The sequence below is a fragment of the Mastigoproctus giganteus genome, chromosome 11 (genome assembly GCF_048544385.1).
Source record: "Mastigoproctus giganteus isolate SK-2022 chromosome 11, ASM4854438v1, whole genome shotgun sequence".
NCBI classification, from domain to species: Eukaryota; Metazoa; Arthropoda; class Arachnida; order Uropygi; family Thelyphonidae; genus Mastigoproctus; species Mastigoproctus giganteus.
Genome location: NC_143585.1, coordinates 20,766,774 through 20,790,122, shown reverse-complemented (window position 1 = coordinate 20,790,122; position 23,349 = coordinate 20,766,774). Strand labels below are relative to the sequence as shown.

The following is a 23,349-nucleotide window of genomic DNA, read 5'->3' as shown; positions in this document are numbered from 1 at the left end:
GGTGATTGTCCCTCTATATAAGGCAATGGTCAGGCCACGCCTTGAGTACTGGGTACAGGTCTGGAGGCCTCATTTTAGGAAGGATATAGATTTGCTTGAGCGAGTACAGAGAAAGGCAACAAGATTGGTGAGGGGAATGAAGGGATCCTCTTACCAAGAGAGGCTTAAGTTCTGCAAATTGCAGTGGCTGGAGACTAGGCACCTGCGCGGTGATCTAATTGAGGTGTATAAAGCCTTGAATGGATTGAGCACGTTGAATTCTGATGGGATCCTTCCACTTGTTCAGATTACGAACCTAAGGGGGCATAAATTCAAATTAAGAAAGGACAGATGTAGAATAGATGTGTGGAAATTTGACTTTAGCCAGCGGGTGGTTAATTGCTGGAACAAACTTCCATCTGTCGTTGTGGAAGTTGATAGGTTAAATAAATTTAAAGAGGAACTGGACAGGCATTTGGAGGGAATGGGTGTGATTTTTTTTTTTTTTTTTGGCTGATGCTGCATAAGCTCATACACTTGCTTTCTTGCATCACATTCCACTACTACTACCACCTCTCAGCCCATTTGCTCAACCTTTCCATATCCTGTTGCAACAGCATACTGTCAGTAGTGTCCTTAACAACCCTGCCAACCTTTGAATTGTCTGAAAACTTGGAAAGCTTGATATACCATCATCAATATCATTTATAAATACAGAAAACAACAATGAACCCAACACTGAATCCTGAGGGACTCCACTAATAACATTAGTACACAATGAGCATTGTCCATTGATTACCACTCTGTCTTCTCCCACTAAACCATCCCTTTATCCATAGCAGCTATTTGCCTCCAATGTCACACTGCTCCAATTTGTGTAGCAGTCTTCCATGTGCAACAGTATCAAAAGCCTTTCTAAGATCCAAGTATATAATATCAAAGCTATTCCCTGCATCCAGTTCATTTGTGACTGCATCATAGTATCCAATCAAATTGGTTAGGCAAGACTTCCCCTTAACAAAACCATGCTGTGTCCGAGCTATAACTGAAGTCTTGTCTAAATGATCCTGCAGTGCTTTTTTAACCAGTGCCTCCATTAATTTTCCTGGAACAGACGTTAAGCTCACAGGTCTATAATTACTTGTGTCAGCCTTTGATCCTCCTTTGTGAATTGGGGTCACATTTGCACATTTCAAGTCTATGGGTACCTCCACTGAGTCCAAGGAAGCTCTCATAATTATGGCTAAGGGTTTGCTTACTTCCTTTGCTGCCTCCTTTAATATAAATGGATAGATCCCATCCACCCCCAGGTGCCTTTCTTGTGTTTATCTTCAACAATTTCTCCTCCACTTTACTCTCAGTTATTACAAGATTCTCTAGCTTACTGCTAGATTTGAATACACCTCTGTCATTCCCCTCGCTGAATAACTCCTCATGTGTGAATGTCGATGCAAAATATTCATTTAGTTTGTTAGCAACCTGAGCAGGGTCATCAACAGTTGACCCATCGATATCAAGTGGACCAATCTGATTCATCCCCTTCCTTCTAGAGTTTACACAAATAAAGAACTCTTTGTTGTTTTTCTTTGCATCCCTTGCCAAGGATCTCTCGTAATCTGCCTTCGCCTGCCTAACCTCCTTTGTAACTTGGTTACAGATCAACTTGTATCTATCATAGGCTTCTGTGTCACGTGTTAATTTATATGTATCCCATGCATTTTTCTTCTCTGCCATATGTCTCATTAGTTCATCTGACATCCATTTAGGCCTGAACCTTGAACAATATTTCTTAGTTGGTATGTAAAGCCTAGTACCTTCCAAGATAAGTTCTTTGTATGCTTCCCATTTTGAGTTTGCTGTTGGTAACATCATCAGTTAGTCCCACTGTATAGAATTTAAATACTGTCTCAGACCATCGTTGTCGCCTTTATGATACAATAACCCTTCGATTTACCTCTGATGGTAGTCATCTCCTTGAGTAAATCCTACTTCAGCACACTGTGATCACTGCCACCTAGTGGTTCCTTTATCTGCAGATTCTTAATGCATGAAGAATCACTACTGATAATCAAATCAAGAGTACTGCTCCCTCTAGTTGCCTCCCAAACATGCTGACATAGAAAACAATCATCCAATAAATCCACAAAAGCCTTGCTAGTGTGTGAGTGAGTATTAAGGGTAAGTTTTTACAATGGATAAAAGGATGGTTAAGTGGGAGAAGACAGAGAGTGGTACTCAATGGGTGCTGCTGTTCGTGGACTAATGTTATTAGTGGAGTCCCACAGAGTTTGGTGTTGGGTTCACTGTTGTTTTGTATATTTATCTATGATATTAATGAAGGTATATCAGGCTTAATGTCGAAGTTTGCAGATGATACAAAGGTTGGCAGGGTTGTTAATGAAAGTAATGGAAGTGTGCTATTGCAACAGGATCTAGATAATTTGGGCAGATAGGCTAAGAAGTGGCAACTGAAGTTTAACCTTGACAAATGCAAAGTACTGTATGTGGGTAGAAGTAACCCCAGAGAAACGTACCAACTGTGTGGTACTACACTTAAGGTGGTAGAAAATGAAAAAGACATGGGATTAATTGTGCAGGCAGATATGAAGTTTTCTGAGCAATGCAGACAGGCTGCCAGGGTAGGTCTTGTGGTTTTGCCAATGATATATAGGAATTTTGCTAGCAGGGAAAAGGAGGTGATTATCCCTCTATATAAGGCAATGGTCAGGCCACACCTTGAGTACTGGATACAGGTCTGGAAGCCTCATTTTAGGAAGGATGTAGATTTGCTTGAGCGTGTACAGAGAAGGGCAATAAGATTTGTGAGGGGAATGAAGGGATCCTCTTACCAAGAGAGTCTTACGTTACACATGGAAGACTACAAATTTGAGCAGTCAGCATTAAGGGCAAGTTGCTACAATGGATAAAAGGATGACTTAGTGGGAGAAGGCAGAGTGGTAATCAATGGACACCGCTCTTCATGGACTAATGTTATTAGTGTGTCCCCCAGGGTTCGGTGTTGGGCCCATTATTGTTTTGTATATTTATCAATGATATCAATAAAGGTATATCAAGCTTAATGTCAAAGTTTGCCAATGATACAAAGGTTGGCAGGGCTGTTAATTACAGCAATGACAGTATGGTGTGCAACAGGATCTGGAAAAGTTGGGCAGATGGGCTGAGAATTGGCAACTGAAGTTTAACATTGACAATTGCAAAGTACTGGAAATGGGTAGCAGTAACCCCAGAGTAACATATCAACTGGGTGGTTTTACACTCAGGGTAGTGGAGAATGAAAGAGACCTGGGAGTAATTGTGCAGTCAGATATGAAGTTTTCTGAGCAGTGCAGACAGGCTGCCAGAGTAGGTCATGGGGTCTTGTCAATGATATACAGGAATTTTGTGGGCAGGGATATGGAGGTGATTATTCCCTTGTATAAGGCAATGGTCAGGCCACACCTTCAGTACTGCGTACAGTTCTGGAAGCCTCAGTTTACAAAGGATGTAGCATTGCTAGACTGAGTACAGAGAAGGGTAACAAGATTGGTGAGGGAACAAAGCGGTGCTCTTACGAAGAAAGGATCTGCAAATTGCAGGATCTGGAGACTAGACACCTGTGAGGTGATCTGATCGAGGTGTATAAGGCCTCGAATGATTTGAGGAGATTCAATGCTGATGGGATTCTTCCTCTTGCTCAGATTACAAACCTGAGGGGGCATAAGCTCAAATTTAAGAAAGACAGTTGTAGAATAGATGTGCAGAAGTTTTCCTTTAGTCAGCGAGTTTACTGCAACAAACTTCCATCTGTCGTACACAGTTGAGGTGAGTGTTCCTCTAGAGATCACAACTTTGTAATGGTCTCTTCTACAATGGAGCCTTTCTCTCCTGGCCATTTTGAACTGAGTGTTTTTTGGCATTACAGGAATGCAAAATGGAACGATCCGTGAGATTTCTTTTCTTCTTTACCTTGATTAGATTACTGTTTCGAAACTTCTGATGGCAACGTTCGCAATACATTGTGTCAGTGAAATTATTCTTGTAGGGATGGAATCCTTTATTCTACAGTCCACTTTAAAATCTCATCCTTTATCTAAAAGTTGGTTTTCCAATAAATATGCTAAGGCTGCTCAAGAAAAGAATGTTGCATATCGTAACTGGGTTGTCTCCAAACCTTCAGTTTTATTTTCTGCCTACACCAAAGCTCTCAACAATTGTGAAGCAGTTATTAATCAGTCCAAACTAGATTTTGAACAGGCTAAGAGTAGAAAACTGGTTTCTTGTCCAATTGTTAGCTGAGCATCCTGGTCTTCTGCCAAAGCTATGGGCCACAACTTCTTTCCATCTCTGTTCTCGCCTCTGTCAAAATCAGATGGTTCTATTACCATTTCAGCCAAGGATAAAACACCTGCTAGCATCCTATTTTTCTTCCAAGTTGTGTATTAATGATATTAGTAAATGACCTCCCACCATTCCCAGTACTCTTCATTCAATGCCGCCTGTAGTCTTCCATCATAAGGATGTCTGAAAGATTTTGACGAATCTTGACACTAAGAAAGCTCCAAGTCCTGATGGTATCTCTACACTTGTTCTGAAAACCTGTGCCACTGAACTAAATCCTGTTCTTTGCTGCCTTATTTCACTTTCTTATTCCAAAGGTGTTTTTTCTTCTGCTTGGAAATTTGCTCATATCCAGCCAGTTCCTAAAAAGGGTGACAAATCCCTCCCATCCAATTATCATCCCATTGCAATTACGTCTGCTCTTTCTAAAGTAATGGAGAAATCAATTAACCGCCAACTCTTAAACTACCTAGAAACCTTCCGTCTGATCAACGATCGTCAGTATGGACTGCGTCAGTGTCAATCCACTGGTGATATTCTGGCTTATGTTATGCATTTATGGACAAATTCAATGGAAAAGCTTGGTGAAACTCAAGCAGTAACTCTTGACATTTCAAAGGCTTTTGATCGTGTTTGACATAAAGGTATTCTAAATAAGCTTCCATGGTTTGCCAAGTGTTTTTGTAATTGCGTATCTAGTTCTCTCTCTGACCACTGACCATTCACTGTAGGTGATAAAAGATGGCTTTCTGTGTTTTAACTTCTCCACTAATGCCAGCGATCCCCAAGATTCAGTTCTTTCTCCCACTCTTTTTGCCTTGCACATTAATGACCTTCTTCCACTGACTGGAAATCCTATTTATAGTTTTCCGATGACAGCACATTATATTCCACCTCCTAGTTTGAGAAACCGTGCCCTACTCAAACAGCTTCAATTACTCGAATATCCACTACCAATTTTTTAAATTATGATCCCCAGGTAATTCTCCAGTGGGGCAAAGATAACTGAGTTGATTTCAATCCTTCTAAAACTCAGACCTGTCTTATATCTCACAAAAAGGATTCTTCTGCTCCTATGCTTATCTTCAATGACCTGGAGATTTCTAGGCAAGATCATACATCTTTATTGGGGATTACCCTAACTTCTAATTTCTCTCTCTTTCTCTTGGCATAAGCACATTACAAATACTGCTTGCTCTGCATCTAAAAAAACTGGGTTTTCTCTTTAGCTCTCGGCATTACTTTTCTTCCAAACAGCTGTTCACTCTGTACAAATTGCAAATCAGCCCTACCATGGAATATTGTTCCCGCATCTGGGTGGTGCCCCCAAAACCTCTCTCAGGCTTCTAGATTCCATTCAAAAGAGGGTAGTTAGGTTAATTAATGACCCATCTCTAATAGAGTGTCTCCAGCCTCTATCTCAGATGTTCTGTTGCCACTGTTCTTCTGAATTGGCTTTTATAATTCCTGCTCTCTCTTTCAAATCAGTCTGAATAAATGCCGCAATCAAAATCCTTTTACTGTCCAACTTCAAACTCACAGAACCAAGTTTTCTTCTTCCTCATTTATTCATTCACCTTCCATTTTCTGGAACAACCTTCCTTGATATGTATTTCCTGAAAATTACAATCTCCAGAAGCTGAATTCTAATGTCAATAAATATCTTCTTTTATCTTCTCAACCTCCAACCCATGCACGGTACTAAGTACTATGTATAGCTGAAATAAAGTATATAGTTAGCCATTAAATGCATCCAGAAACTAACTAAGCAGTGAAGTGTTTGCTCACCATTAGGAGTAGGAGCATCTTTCTTTGTAGGACGTTTTCTCTAAAAGGAAATATTCAATTCATTTCCAAGTTCATTGAAAGTGAAAATAATGATGTGGTGGAAAGAACAGAAAATTTATCAAACTTCCTATTTTTTTTTACCACATTGTTAAAAACTTCATTTGCTTCTGCTTCTGCTTTTTTTCATGACTCTTTGGCCTTCTTTGCTATAAGCCATACCAATGATGTTATGAAGAACAGAAATAACATTTTACTCGTATAAACCTAAAAGAATAAATTCATGTTTAAATTACTGTGTAAAGCATTTACCGTCATGCCACACCATTCACACCGCATGCCAGCCAAACATTCTGCTGACCAGCAAGTCTTCTTACAATGATGGCACTTTGAATTACCGGGTAAATTGCCTTCCCTCCAATGATGGTACTGGGTTACTGTGGGCTGTAAACAAAATTGAAGCATATATTAATCAATAAATGCAGAGAGATAAGTTTTATTAAAAAAATTAAGTATTTGTTAAGCAGAAAACTATTCAAGTGGTTTCTAGTCATAACCTATAGTTTATGGTAAGTAATTTAAAATGATCAATAACTTTATAGTGATAGAATTCTCAGCAATAAAATTTGGTTACAATACTGATATATTGTGTTTTATGTAATCACTAAGAGTTACACAAAGTTTGCTTTTTGAAATATAATCTTCACGGAACTTACAAAATAAAATTTTTGATGTTTGTTTGTTTTTTTTTTTTAAATAAATGCCACCTAATTCAATAAACTTATCCCATCTTTCCACCCATTTTCTAGCCATTAAATATTTCAGAGAAGCTATTGTTTGCAAGACAAGTTAAGATACCATGATTTACATTTATTATCTCAGCATCCAATGGAAAATGGCAACCTTTTATTTCTCCCTTAAGCTTATAAGAGCTTATTTCTGAATAAGCTCTTATAAGTATCTTAACTTGTAAATAGTAAAAGTCATGGGGGATGCGTGATTTGAACAACAGGGAAGTTGGGGAATTTTGATGCTTAATGCATGTAATGCTTCCTCAACGACAAGGACTGATGTGTGCAACCTTGAATATCATGAGGCAGTATCATAGCTACCAACTTTTGACTTTCAAAAAACTAGAATTAGATATTACAGGTAGAAGGAAAAGAGGGTTTTTTTTTTTTAATCCACACTGCACTAGAAATTAACATTTCTATGTTTCTAGATTTCTGTTTGGATTGTCTTTTATAGGTCAACTGATTATGACTGCTTCAGTAATCCAATTAATATCACAAATACGAGAATTCAGAAATCATTAGTGGTAAGTGACCGTAGAGTCTAAAAATGGATAATGATGAATGAGATTTCAGTAATCAAGGATTTTAATTTCAAGATGGAATTATTATGTACCAAAGAACATTTGGATGCTGTCACTTTAGCATTAGCATTAGTAGAGGCATATGATGCAAGAAAGCAAGCTTATTCAGCATCAGCCAAAAAAAAAAAAAAAAAAAAAAAACCCTCTCCCATTTCACCCCTCCATTCGTTCGAAATACCTGTCCAGTTGAGCTTTAAATTTGTTTAGGCTATCAACTTCAATAACAAGTGATGGAAGTCGGTTCCACCAACCAACCACCCGCTGGCCAAAGGCAAATTTCCGCACATCTATCCGACATCCGTCCTTCCTCAATTTGAATTTATGCCCTCTGAGGTGATTATTCTGAGAAAGAAGAAGAATCCCATTGGCATTGAGCATGCTCAAACCATTCAAAGCCTTATACACCTCTATCAGATCACCTCGCCGGTGCCTAGTCTCCAGACTCTGTAATTTGCAAAACTTAAGCCTTTCTTCGTAAGAGCAACCCTTTGTTCCATTTACTAATCTTGTTGCCCTTCTCTGTACCCGTTCCAGCAGCTCTACATCCTTCTTGAAATGAGGTCTCCAGACCTGTATACAGTACTCAAGATGTGGCCTAACCATTGCCTTATACAAGGGAATAATCACCTCCTTATCCCTGCTAGAAAAATTCCTGTATATCATTGACAAGACACCATGAGCTACTCTTGCAGCTCGTCTGCACTGCTCAGAGAACTTCATATCTGCCTGCACAATTACCCCCAGGTCCTTTTCATTCTCCACCACTGTCAGTGTAGTACCGCAGAGTTGATACATTGCTCTGGGGTTACTGTTACCCATATGTAGTACTTTACATTTGTCAATGTTAAACTTCATTTGCCACCTCTCAGCCCATCTGTTCAACCTTTCCAGATCCTGTTGCAGCAGCATAGCGTCAGTAGTGTCCCTAACGACCCTGCCAACCTTTGTATCATCTGCAAACTTAGACATTAAACTTGATATCCCATCATCAATATCATTCATAAACACCGAAAACAACAATGGACCCAACACTGAACCTTGAGGAACTCCACTAATAACATTAGTCCACGTTGAGCAGTGTCCATTGATTACCACTCTCTGTCTTCTGCCACTCAACCATCCCCTTATCCATAGCAGCAATTTGCCTCCAATGCCACACTGCTCCAATTTGTGCAGCAGTCTTCCATGTGCAACAGTATCAAAAGCCTTTCTAAGATCCAAATATATAATATCAAAGTTATTCCCTGCATCCAGTTCTTTTGTGACTACATCATAGTATCCAATCAAATTGGTCAGGCAAGACCTGCCCTTAACAAAACCATGCTGCGTCTGAGCTATAACTGAATTCTTGTCTAGATGATCCTGCAGTGCTTCTTTAACCAGTGCCTCCATTAATTTACCTGGAACAGAAGTTAAACTAACAGGTCTATAATTACTTGTGTCAGCCTTTGATCCTCCTTTGTGAATTGGGGTTACATTTGAATAAATATACAAGAGGGAAATCACAGTTGAATTATGGACACCTTTCAAGACTTTCAGAAATGAAGCCACAAATGCACTTTTTCCATTTCGAAAATACCAACTAAGGAGGATATAAATAAAAGGAATGAAAGAAATAAAAGCATGAAATAAGAAGTATAAGAGGATTTACATTGTATTACATTCTATACTTGGTGCTTTAAACTATAATTGTAAATTAGAATTTAATGCATGTGTAAGTATGCCATCCTTGGATATACTTTAAATTGTAACTTACAATTAAAGTTTAATTTTCATTCTTCTTAAGCATAAAGAATGGTCCTCAAAGGTTTATGTGCTATTTCTACATGCAGGTAAATCCATTCACGCAGTTAATCATACGAATGTCATCTCTACCATTTACATTATTTTGCCTTGCACCAGTTTTAGCAGATACTTTCTATGCATAAATGTAACATCTCCATCTTCTGCAGCTATTTCCAGTCGCCTTGTTCTTTGTATAGCCTGCCCTATTCAATTTACTTATTAATACACGGATACTGGGTCTTTTAGCATTAGCATAGGCATATGATGCAAGAAAGCAAGCTTATGCAGCATCAGCCAAAAAAATAAAAAATAATAATAACCCACCCATTTCACCCCTCCATTCATTCCAAATGCCTGTCCAGCTCAGCCTTAAATTTATTTAGGCTATCAACTTCCACAACAAAAGATGGAAGTCTGTTCCACCAATCAACCACCCGCTGGCTAAAGGCATAATTCCGCACATCTATTCTACAACTGTCTTTCCTAAATTTGAATCTATACCCCTTCAGATTCTTAATCTGAGCAAGAGGACGAATCCGGTCAGCATTCAGCTTGCTCAACCCATTAAAGGCCTTATACACCTCAATCAGATCACCTCACAGGTGCCCACTCACCAGGCACTACAATTTGCAGAACTTAAGCCTTTCTTGATAAGAGCACCCCTTTGTTCCCCTCACCAATCTTGTTGCCCTTCTTTGTACTCATTCTAGAAACTTTACATCCTTCCTAAAATGAGGCCTCCAGAACTGTACACTGTACTCTAGATGTGGCCTGATCATTGCCTTGTATGATGGGATAATCACCTCCCTGTCCCTGCTAGCAAAATTCCTATATATCATTGATAAGACTAGATGACCTGGCCCTGGCAGTCCATCTCACTGCTCAGCAAACTTTATATTTGACTAAACAATTACCCCCAGGTCTTTTTCACTTTCCACTTCCCCGAGTAGTACAACCCAGTTGGTACGTTTCGCTTCGGTTATTGCAACCCATATGCAATACTTTGCATTTGTCAATGTTAAACTCCAGTTGCAACTTCTCTGCCCACTTTCCCAACTTATCTAGATCCAGTTGGAGTAGCATACTGTCATTATTGTCATTAACAACCCTGCCAACCTTTGTATCATTGGCAAACCTGGACATTAAACCTGATATACCTTCATCAATATCACTGATAAATATACAAAACAACAATGGGCCCAACACCGAAACCTGGGGAACTACACTAATAGCATTTGTCCACGAAGAGCAGTGTCCATTGATTACCACTCTCTGTTGTCTCCCACTCAACCATCCCTTTATCCATTGTAGCAGCTTACCCTTGATGCCATACCTCTCCAATTTGTGCAGCAGTCTTCCATGTGCAACAGTATCAAAAGCTTTCCTGAAATCCATGTATATGATATCAAAATTATTTTTGGCATTTGGTTCCCTTGTGACCACACCATAGTAAGCAATCAAATTGATCAGACAAGACCTCCCCTTTGATAAACCCATGCTGTGTCTTAACTATTACTGCAGTCTTGTCTAGATGATCCTGCAATGCTTCTTTAACCAGTGATTCCATTATTTTACCCGGAACACAAGTTAAACTAATAGGTCTGTAGTTACTTGTCACCTTTTGAGCCTGCCTTGTGAATTGGTGATACAATTGCACACCTCCAGTCCATGGGGACTTTCCCTGAGTCCAAGGAAGCTCTCATAATTATGGCTAAGGGTTTGCTTACTTCCTTTGCTGCCTCCTTTAATATAATTGGATAGATCCCGTCCACCCCAGGTTTCTTCCTTATGTTTAACTTCAACAATTTCTCCTCCACTTTGCTCTCAGTTATTACAAAATCACTTAGCTCCCTGTTTGAGTTTGATAAATGTCTGGCACTCCCTTCATTGAATAACTCCTCATGTGTGAATGTAGATGCAAAATACTCATTCAGTTTATCAACTACTTGAGCACATTCATCAATAGTTAACCCATCTATGTTAAGTGGTCCCATCTGATTCATCCATTACCTTCTAGAGTTTACATAAGGAAAGAACTCCTTGCTGTTTTTCTTTGCATCCTTTGTCAAAGATTTCTCATAATCTGCCTTCACCTGCATAACCTCCTTTGTGACTTGATTACAGACTAGTTTATACCTGCCATAAGCTTCTATATCGCCTGATAATTTATATGCACCCATACATTCTTCTTCTCTGCCACTAGCCTCATTAATTCATCTGACATCCGTTTAGGCGTAAACCTTGAACAGTATTTCTTAGTTGGAATGAAAAGCCTAGTAGCCTCCAAAATTAAGTCCTTGAAGGCTTCCCATCTTTAAGTAATTCCCACATCAGTACATTGTGATCACTGTCACCCAGTGGTTCCTTTATATGCAAATTCTTAATGCATGAATAATCACTGCTGATAATCAAATCAAGAGGATTACTCCCTCTGGTTGCCTCTCGAACATCTTGCCGCACAAAACTGTCATCCAATCAACCCACAAAAGCCTCGCTAGTGTGAGAATAACGAACCTCAAGTTCCAGTCAATATCTGGAAAGTTAAAATCCCCCATTATAAGTCATTCTGATTTACTGGCCCACTATTTCTCTGCACAGTTGCTCACTATACTCATCAAATTCATTAGGCCTATAACACACACACACACCTACTCTCGTTTTTTCTTTCTCAGTGCTTATTTCACACAAAATAGACTCAACACTGAATTGTCCACTAACATCAACTGGATGTACTTCCTTAGATTTTATGTGTTTCTTAACTAACAGCATAACCCCTCCTCTCTTCCTGTCCTGTACACATTGTACTCCCCAAATTCCAATTTTGCACTGCTTATATCTGTGTGACACCACGTCTCTGATATCCCAACAATATCTGCCTTTGATGTCTTGACTAGCACTTCAAGTTCATCAAATTTATTAACTCCTAGAATCAATGTACATGCAAGTATACATGCACTTGTTCCTACTCTTATTTACCCTAACACAGCCCATGTATTTACTTGTTCCTCTATGACTCCCAGCAGTCCTTGAAATCTCCATTACCTTGCTTTCCAGGCTGCTGCTCATTCTAATAGAAGCAGTGCAAAAATTGCTTTTGCAACTGCCTGAGGCCACTGTTAACCTTTTAGTCTGTTCGAAAATTGTAGATCTCTTAAAGTACTATTTATAACTGACACAATATAATAGCATAGCTTAATTTAATTTATTATGATACTCACCTTTTTATAATCTGCATTGATGTTGGAATACACAAACTAGGAACAAGAATTTTCAGAAAAAATACTCACACGGGCAAATACTTACACTTTGAATCACATCACCCCCTCAACACAAAAAAAAGCAGTCCTTTATAATCAAATTTACAATGCTATAAAATACAGTTCCACACATTATAACCTTAATTATGAACTACGATATCTTTCAAGTAAATTCATGTCTAAAAAATATCCTATTCAATTAATCAAACAAGCTATTATCATAGTCCAAAATAATATCAACAACCCACCCAAACTCGTGTCCAATAATAATCCATGTATTATCCTCCCTTACCATAGTAATTTTGCCAACCAATTCCACAGTTTATTCAAAAGTACTGATATCACCCTTACATTCTCATCTTACAATAAACTAGGGTCATTATTCAACTCATATAAAGATACACAAAATTACCACATTAGTGACATGAATAATGTCATCTACTTAATAAAATTTCAAGATAACTGTAACGATTGCTACATTGGTAGCACCACCACAAAATATGGTTCTATCAAAACATCAAACACACATGCGTACTACCACTACAATAGCTTTAGGATGGAACAGTCCAATACCGAATTAGCAACACATGTTCAATCCCACAACCACACCCCCTTAGTAGATTCAGCCATTCCTATTATCAAATTAAAATCCAGTTTTAAAATTTTCCAATATGAAGCCCTAGTAATAGAATGGTTTTGCCGCCATTCCACTCTTCAAGTATTAAATTCCAAACTACCCTATAACATAGCAACGGTCTGGAATCTCATGCATCTGAGATTCCCACGTGTATTCAGGAGCATCACGGGAACCTAGTCTTCTTAAATACACGCGTTTACTCTCATTCTACCATTGCCAACTGAAGACGTGTAAAACGAAAGCCACTTGTTATGGCTATTGGCCTTCTGTCTCCAACCATATAACTAAAATCGTTTCAAATTTCAACATTGACAACCAAGGACAAAGACTTGCACTTCTACTTCCTTGTGCACATTGTAATTCTGTTTTTAAATCCTAACTTATTCATGCTAACTTAAATTTAAAATTTTCATCCAATTTATTCCAACATCAATGCAGATTATAAAAAGGTGAGTATCATAATAAATTAAATTAAGCTACGCCTTTTAGTCTGCGTAATTTTGTAAAAGAAGTTTATTACAACACTTAAAACAAATATAGAAAATAACACTACCTATAGCATAAACAAAATTGGCTTAAATGATTCCATTAAAAGAACCAATTTCACTTTATAAAAAGTTGAGCGATAAAAGATCCTTATAGCACATTGCCATATTTCTAGTTTATAACTAAACTCCATAAGCAACCAGATGGATTTTAGTTTTTGCCAGTAGTAAAAACACTGGCTGCTATGGCCCAAGGACCAATTTATTTATAGTTTTTATGATCATACCATTCATCAACGTGGATAATAATAACCAAAAAGTGATTAGCAGATTTAAAAAACCACTTCAGATTCCACAGCACAGAAACATACGACTTTGGTAATTTCTTTAATTCCATTCCTCTTGACTTTCTTAAAACTGCATTCAACAGCTTGTATAACAGGTTTAGTGACAACATTAATAAAATAAATTGACCTACTTGGACCAAGTATTGAATTTTGTGTTTTCAACAACCACATTTCTGATGGTCTCAATGTGTACAAGCAAAATATTGGTATTCTAATTGGGACTAAAATTTCATAATTTTCTGCAAACTTTTTTTTCTACATTATTATAAAGATCTTTATGAACAAAGCAAACAAATGTCATTTATGACCTAAGAAATACTCCTAAAAGTATTTACCCTCAGGAGATAAAATTAAATAAAGAAAAGATCTTGAAACTGATTTATATGAAAAAAACCAGTAATATGACTTTAAGATTTGTTATTATTTCACTGGAATTCTATTATATTATTACTCTATTATATTGGAAAAGTTGAGCAGATGGGCTGAGAGGTGGAAACCGAAGTTGACAAATGTAAAGTACTGCATATCGGTAGCAGTAACCCCAGAGTACGTATCAACTAGGTGATACTACACTCAGGGTGGTAGAGAATGAAAAATACCTGGGTGTAATTGTGCAGTCAGATATGAACTTTTCTGATCAGTGAAAAAAGACTGAAAGAGTAGTTCATGGTGTCTTAGCATTAGCATTAGTAGAGGCATTTGATGCAAGAAAGCAAGCTTATGCAGCATCAGCCAAAAAAAAAAAAAAAAAAAAAAAAAACCCTCACTTCACCCCTCTGTTCGTTCAAAATACCTGTCCAGCTGAGCCTTAAACTTATTTAGGCTATCAACCTCCACGACAAGGGATGGAGGTCTGTTCCACCAACCAACCACCCGCTGGCTAAAGGCAAATTTCCGCACGTCTATCCTACATCTGTCTTTCCTCAAATTGAATTTATGCCCTCTCAGGTGGTTATTCTGAGCTAGAGAAAGAATCCCATCAGCATTGAGCATGCTCAAACCATTCAAGGCTTTATACACCTCTATCAGATCACCTCGCTGGTGCCTAGTCTGCAGACACTGTAATTTGCAAACCTCAAGCCTTTCTTCGTAAGATCACCCCTTTGTTCCATTCACTAATCTTGTTGCCCTTCTCTGTACTCATTCCAGCAGCTCTACATCCTTCTTGAAATGAGGCCTCCAGACCTGTATACAGTACTCTAGGTGTGGCCTGACCATTGCTTTATACAAGGGAATAATCACCTCCTTATCCCTGCTAGAAAAATTCCTGTATATCATTGACAATACTCCATGAGCTACTCTTGCAGCCCGTCTGCACTGCTCGGAGAACTTCATATCTGCCTGCACAACAACCCCCAAGGCCCTTTCATTCTCTACCACTGTCAGTGTAGTACCACAGAGTTGATACGTTGCTCTGGGGTTGCTGTTTCCCATGTGTAGTACTTTACATTTGTCAATGTTAAACTTCATTTGCCACCTCTCAGCCCATCTGCTCAACCTTTCCAGATCCTGTTGCAGCAGCATAGTGTCAGTAGTGTCCTTGACAACCCTGCCAACCTTTGCATCGTCTGCAAACTTGGACATTAAGCTTGATATACCATCATCAATATCATTTATAAATACAGAAAACAATAATGGACCCAACACTGAGCCCTGAGGGACTCCACTAATAACATTAGTCCACGATGAGCAGTGTCCATTGATTACCACTCTCTGTCTTCTCCCCCTCAACCACCCCTTTATCCATAGCAGCAATTTGATTCCAATGTCACACTGCTACAATTTGTGTAGCAGTCTTCCATGTGCAACAGTATCAAAAGCCTTTCTAAGATCCAAGTATATAATATCAAAGCTATTCCCTGCATCCAGTTCTGTTGTGACTGCATCATAGTATCCAATCAAATTGGTTAGGCAAGACTTCCCCTTAACAAAACCATGCTGTGTCCGAGCTATAACTAAAGTCTTGTCTAAATGATCCTGCAGTGCTTCTTTAACCAGTACCTCCATTAATTTTCCTGGAACCGAAGTTAAGCTCACAGGTCTATAATTACTTGTGTCAGCCTTTGATCCTCCTTTGTGAATTGGGGTCACATTTGAACATTTCCAGTCTATGGGTACCTCTCCCCTGAGTCCAAGGAAGCTCTCATAATTATGGCTAAGGGTTTGCTTACTTCCTTTGCTGCCTCCTTTAATATAACTGGATAGATTCCATCCACCCCGGGTGCCTTTCTTGTGTTTATCTTCAACAATTTCTCCTCCACTTTACTCCCAGTTATTTCAAGATTCTGTAGCTTACTGCTAGAGTTGAATACACCTCTGGCATTCCCCTCGCTGAATAACTCCTCATGTGTGAATGTCGATGCAAAATATTCATTTAGTTTGTTAGCTCCCTGAGCAGGATCATCAACAGTTGACACATCAATATCAAGTGGACCAATCTGATTCATCCCCTTCCTTCTAGAGTTTACATAATTAAAGAACTCTTTGCTGTTTATCTTTGCATCCCTTGCCAAGGATTTCTCGTAATCTGCCTTCGCCTGCCTAACCAACTTTGTAACTTGGTTGCATATCAACTTGTATCTATCATAGGCTTCTGTGTCATGTGTTAATTTGTAAATATCCCATGCATTTTTCTTCTCTGCCATATGCCTCATTAATTCATCTGACATCCATTTTGGCCTAAACCTTGAACAATATTTCTTAGTTGGTATGTAAAGCCTAGTAGCTTCCAAGATAAGTTCTTTGAATGCTTCCCATTTTGAATTTGCTGTTGGTAACATCATCAGTTGGTCCCACTGTATAGAATTTAAATACTGTCTCAGTCCATCGTAGTCGCCTTTACGGAAGCAATAACCCTTCCCTTTACCCCTAATGGTAGTTACCTCTTTGAGTAAATCCCACTTTAGCACACTGTGATCACTGCCACCTAGTGGTTCATTTATCTGCAGATTCTTACTGCATGAAGAATCACTGCTGATAATCAAATCAAGAGTATTACTCCCTCTTGTTGCCTCCCGAACATGCTGATGTAGAAAACAATCATCCAATAAATCCACAAAAGCCCTGCTAGTGTGTGAGTGACCAGCCCCCAAATTCCAGTCAATATCTGGGAAATTAAAATCTCCCATTATAAGACTCTCTGATTTACTGGCCCACTATTTCCCTGTACAGTTTCTTATTATACTCATCAGAGTCATTAGGCCTATAGCACACTCCTACTCTCAATTTTGATCTCCCAATGCTTATGTCACACCAAACTGACTCAACACTGCACTGTCCAGCGATGTCGACTGGCTTCACTTCCTTGGTTTTTATGTGTTTCTTAACTAATAGCATAACCCCTCCCCCCTTCCTATCCTGTCTATCCTTTCTGTAGACGTTGTACTCCCCAAATTGCAGTTCTGCATCCCTTATATCTGTGTGACACCACGTCTCTGATATCCCAACAATATCTGCCTTTGATGTTTTGAGCAATACCTCAAATTCATCAAATTTATTTACTAAACTCCTAGCATTGGTGTACATGCAAGTATACCTGCACCTGTTTCTATTCTTAGCTACCCTAACACAACCCATGTGTTTACTTGTACCGCAATGGCTCCCAGCAGTCTCTGAAATATCATGCATCTTGTTTTTCAGGCTTCTGCTCATTCTAATAGAAGCAGTGCAAAAATCTCTTTCACCTCTGCCAGTGGCTACTGTCAATCTATTGGTCTTTGTCTCCCCCCAAGCTAGCAGTTTTCCGACCCACCTAACACTGCCTCGATAGCATCAGCAAATATTCTTGCACCCTTTCTATTTAAGTGTATCCCATCCCTGTAGAAGCAATCTCTCCTGTTAACAAGTACAGTCCAGGCTGAAAAAAATTCTACCCCTTGAGCCTTGCACAATCTAAACTTCTTGTCACAGTCTTGTCAATAACATACAGGAATTTTGCTAGCAGGGATAAGAGGGTGATTGTCTCCTTGTATAAAGCAATGGTCAGGCCACACCTTGGGAACTGTATACAAGGTCTGGAGGCCTAATTTTAGGAAATGATGTAGAGCTGCTGGAATGGGTACAGAGAGAAGGGCAATGAGATTGGTGAGGGAAACAAAGGGCTAGTGTTAACCCAAGCACGGTACTAAGTACTATAGGTTCTAATACCTTTCATGCTTGGGGTTTTCATAAAAAAAAAGAAAGGCTTAAGTTCTGCAAATTGCAGCTTTTGGAAACTAGGCACCTGTGAGGTGATCTAATTGAGGTGCATAAGGCCTTGAATGGATTGAGCAAGCTTAATGCTAATGGGATTCTTCTTCTTGCTCAGAGTACTCACCTGAGGGGGCTTAAATTCGAATTAAGGAAAGACAATTTGAAGAATAGATGTGGGGAAATTCACCTTCAGACAGTGAGCAGTTGACAGTTGGAACAAACTTCCATCTGTTGTAGTGGAGGTCAGCAAATTAAATAACTTCAAGCCAGAACTAGACAAGCATTTGGAGAGAAAGGATGGGTAAAATGGGAAGGGTCGGTTTATTTTTTTTTTACTGGTTGATGATATAAAAGCTTGCTAATATCCTAATGATATAAAAGCTTGCTAATATCCAACTAACGCTAATATCCATTCAGCAGTGATTATTCATGCATTAAGAATTTTCAGATAAAGGAAACACTAAGTGGCCGTGATCACAGTGTACTGATGTGGGATTTACTTAAAGACATAACAACCGTAAGGGATAAAGGGAAGGGTTTTTACTTTCGTAAAAGGTTACTACAGTGGTCTCAGGCAATTTTTAAATCTTACACAGTGGGACCAACTGACAATGTTACGAAAAGCAAATTCTAAATGGGTAGAATACAATGATTTAATTTTAGAAGCTACTAGGCTTTAGCATTAGCAGAGGCATATGATGTAAGAAAGCAAGCTTACAGCATTAGCCAAAAAATAGCAAAGTAGCAAAAAAAAACTTGCAACTTGCGCAAAAATGGTGAAAGCGCTGTGGTTCGCAGGAGAACCGCAGTGGACGATTCTCCAACTCATCAGAATCTAAAAAAAATGTGCAAAATGCAACATGTTTGCGAATAGGACATGATCTAGCCATGGAGGATGTCTTTGTGTGTGCTAGCTGCAGAGAATGTGAAAAAATTAGGCGCCAACAAAGTGTTCTGATGGCACTCTATGAAGGTTTGAGGTGTAGGGTAGATGCCCATGAAGAAATTAATGATGGGCCCATCAAGCATCAAGTTCTCGGGTGCTCAACTCAATGCCAGAGCATACACTTGTGCACCAGGCAACACAGCAGCAACCTTCAGGTCAGAATGCACTGGTCCCACAAGGAGCTAGTTATTGTTGGTGACTCAATTGTCAGGGAACTGAGAAATATATTGTGCAAAAAGATTAGGTGGAATAGGACCAGGGTATGTCTGCCAGGGACAAAAGTTGATGATGTTGTAGAGCACTATCATCTTTTAAGGGCACAAAAGGTGATATTGTCGAACATGGCACTAATGACATTAGCTGTAAATCTGCAGATTTACAAAGCAAGTATAAGTCAATGCTGAAAAAAAGTCACAATTTAGGATTAAATTTGAAAGTGTCTGCAATCCTGCACAGATACAATAGGAGGGAGTGTATGATGAGAGCCTTGCCAATCAATTTGAGCTTGGAGAGATTGTGCAGGGATCATGAGATAGAATTTTTCACAGCATGATCTGTGCTTGTTAACAAGAGAGATTGTGTCTACATGGATGGGATACACTTAAACAGAAGGGGTGCAAGAATATTTTCTGATGCTATTGAGGCAATGTTAGGTGGTTGGGAAAACTGAAAGCATGGGGGGGGATTCCCAGACTAATAGATTAACTGTAGATGCAGGCAGAGGTGGAAATTTTTCTTCCACTGCTTCTATTGGAATGAGCAGCAACCCAGAAAGCCAGTTGCTGGGGATTTCATGTAATGCTGGGGTTCATGAAACAAGTAAATACATGAGTTGTGTTAGAGTAACTAAAAGTAAGAATAGGTGCATGTATACTTGCATGTACAGAATGCTAGGTGTATAGTAAATAAATCTGATGAATTTTAAGTGCTGGTTAAAACAACCAAGGTGGATACTGTTGGAATATCAGAGACTTGGTGCCACTCAGATATAAGGGATGCAGAATTGGAATTTGGGTAGTACAATGTGTACAGAAAGGATACACAGGTTAGGAAGGGAGGAGGGGTTATGATGTTAATTAAGAAACACATAAAATCTAAGGAAGTGCATCCAGTTGACATAGATGGACAGTGCAATGTTGAGTCAGTTTGGTGTGACATAAGCATTGGGCAAGAAAAAATGAAGGTAGGAGTTTGTTATGTTGTTGTTGTTATGGAGGCTTAATGGCACATAAGCTACTAAGGCTATAATGTGCCTATTCACTTATTATATTAAAACATGAGTTTTCCATAAATCAGAAGAAAATCTGAAATCAGAAATAATTAAAAAGCCCAGTTTGCCTGAGAAATTTAAAAAATTCAGAAATATTTGCCTTATCACCAATCAGGTTTTCAAGAGTTATTGGTTTATATAGATTAACCAGTGAGATCAAGGATGAAGTTCTGGCTTGTTTATAATAGGAGCAGACAATAAGAATATGTTTTACAGTCAAATTGTTAGAACAATGTGTACATTGTGGTGGATCATCTCCTGTCAGTAAATGAAGACATACTCATCTGGGTATGTCTTCATTTACTGACATACTCATCTGGGTCAGATGAGTATGTCCTATTCTTGCCCTTGAGAGGACTACTTCTTCTCGTCTCGATGTACGGACACTGGAGCTCCAAATTTTCGGGTCTTGTTTAAACTGAAAGAGTTTATTATTAGTCTGAGAGTGCCACGGTGCTGTCCATTGTGATAGGCAAGCAGCATGAATGGTTAGTGCATAATCTGATGCTGGAACAGGGATGTTGGTTAAATCTAAGGTAGTTGGATTTTTTGCAGCTTTATCGGCCAGTTCATTGCCTAAAATACCGGAATGTGCTGGAATCCAGCAAAAAGTGACCTGTTGATTGGGTTTTTTAATTTGCAGTAATAAGCTTCTGATTTCATCTAGAACAGGGTGAACTTTATCTGAGGAATTACATAACGACATGATTGAGCTGAGGGAATCAGTGTAAATAACAGATTTTAAGGAACAGTTAGAATGGAGATTTTCTAAAGCTAGTTTTATTGCGTATAATTCAACAGAAAATATACTAAATTCTGACGGAAGGGAAGCTGATACAATTGTATTTGGAAACGCTGCTGCTGCTCCAACATTTGAATTAGATTTAGAGCCATCTGTATAAATTGGGGAGAAATCAGAATATCTTTGAATGTGAACTGCATGAATTTGGTTGATATTTGATGCTTGCAAAGAATTCTTTCTCCATTGACAGAGGTAAGTGTCACAGATTGGAAGAGGAGGAGGAGTCCATGGAGGTTGAGTATAAGTTGCTACCTGCTTTACGGAATGGATAGAAATATTCCAAACTTGCACCAGTTCAAGAAGGCAAAGACCAGCTGGTTTTACTATGCTAGGCTTGTTTCTGTATAGGATTTCTAACGGTGGGTTAAAAAGGTATGATCAAACGGGATGAGAGGCACAACTTTGTATCTTGACAGCATATTTCAGTAACAGTGTTTTCCTGCGTAAAGTTAGTGGGGGCTCATGAGCATCAATGTAGAGACTATGTACTGGCGACGTTCTGAATGCACCAATTGCAATTCTCAAAGCACTGTGCTGAATGGGATCAAGCCAGCGTAATGCACTCTTTCTGGCAGAATCACAGATTGGAGCATCATAATCGAGACGGGATCTGATTAATGCCCTGTATAACCGAGGAAGGGAGGTACGATCTGCACCCCATGTTTGGGCAGATAAAGCTCTGAGTATGTTTAACTTTTTTAGACATGAAGTCCGTACATTTTTAATATGATCTAGGAAATTTAACTTATTGTCAAGGGTTAATCCTAGAAATCAGATGTTGCTGGTGACCGGGACAAAGACGTTAGAAATTTGAAGTTCAGGATCTAGATGAAGTTTGCATTGTCTACAGAAATGGATGGCAACTGTTTTCTGCTGCGAGAGCCGATAGCCGTTGAGGCTCGCCCATTGTTGAATTTTATTAAGTGATATCTGAAGCTGTCTTTCAATAGACCTCATGTTTTGAGAATGACAGGAGATGGAAAGGTCATCTGCATAAAGGTAATCTCAATTGTATTTGGAAGCTGCTTAGTGATAGAATCTATTCTCAGAGCAAAAAGAGTGAAACTCAGTACTGATCCCTGTGGAACACCTTCTTCCTGGATGAAAGTTGGGGAAAGGGCATGTTGATATCGAACTTGAAATGATCTAGTATGTAGAAAGTTCTGAACGAATATAGGAAGATTGCCTTGTAGTCCGAGAAGGTAAAGATCACTAAGTATACCATACTGCCAGGCGGTATCAAAAGCCTTCTCTATGTCTATTGAAACCATTACTAGATGTTCATGTTTGACAAAAGCATTACGGATGGCAAATTCGGCCTTGACCATAAGATCTAAGCATGATCTGTTTTGACGAAAGCCATATTGACTATGGCTCATTAGATGTTCCGACTCAATGATCCAGACGAGTCTTCTGTGGATAATTTTATCAAGGATTTTACTGAGGCAGCTTGAGAGAGATATGGGTCTATAGCTATTTGGGTTGGATGGATCTTTTCCAGGCTTCAGGAATGCCAAAATTGTAGAGTGATGCCAAGATGCTGGAAAAACATTTTCTAAAAATATGCGATTGTAAAAAATCAGCAGCAAGTGCAAAGCTTTGTCATCAAGATGTTGTAGCATGACATAATAAATCCCATCTGGCCCAGCAGCACCATTGCGAGCTGTTCTAATGACATGTAAAAGTTCAGAATATTGCAGAGGTTTGTTATATGGGAGAAGACGGGTAGTTTGAAAATGAATAGCATGCTTTTCTTTAGTGTTTTTAATTCTTTGGAATGCGGTAGTATAGGCTGACGTTGTTGAGATTTCTGCAAAAGTATTGCCTAAAGCATTAGCTATATCTACAGGATTAGAGAGATCTTTCCCATTCCAGGAGAGGATTGGAGAAGGTATGGTAGGAAACTTACTAGACAGCTGTCTAATTTTTTTCCATATTATTTTGGGATCGGTATTTCTGTGAAAACTGGATGCAAAACGGGTCCAGGATTGTTTCTTTGCTTGCTTTTGTATGAAGCATGCTTTTGCCCTTAATTTCTTATAATTAATGAGATTGACTGTGCTCGGACATTTCCGAAACAAATTCGAGGCTTTATTTTTTTCTCTCTTTGCTGTGGTGCATTTGTTATTCCACCAGAAATTATAATGCTTTC

General features: G+C 38.9%; 1 protein-coding gene across 1 annotated transcript in view; it reads right to left on the bottom strand.

Moving 5' to 3' along the window:
* Positions 1–23,349, bottom strand: part of LOC150077761 (diacylglycerol kinase theta-like) — a 517,440-nt gene that overhangs the window by 294,712 nt on the left and 199,379 nt on the right. The window contains exon 5 of the mRNA XM_090385344.1: positions 6,415–6,546. Coding sequence (XP_090241470.1) covers positions 6,415–6,546 — 132 coding nt within the window. The remainder of the gene's footprint in view (positions 1–6,414; positions 6,547–23,349) is intronic.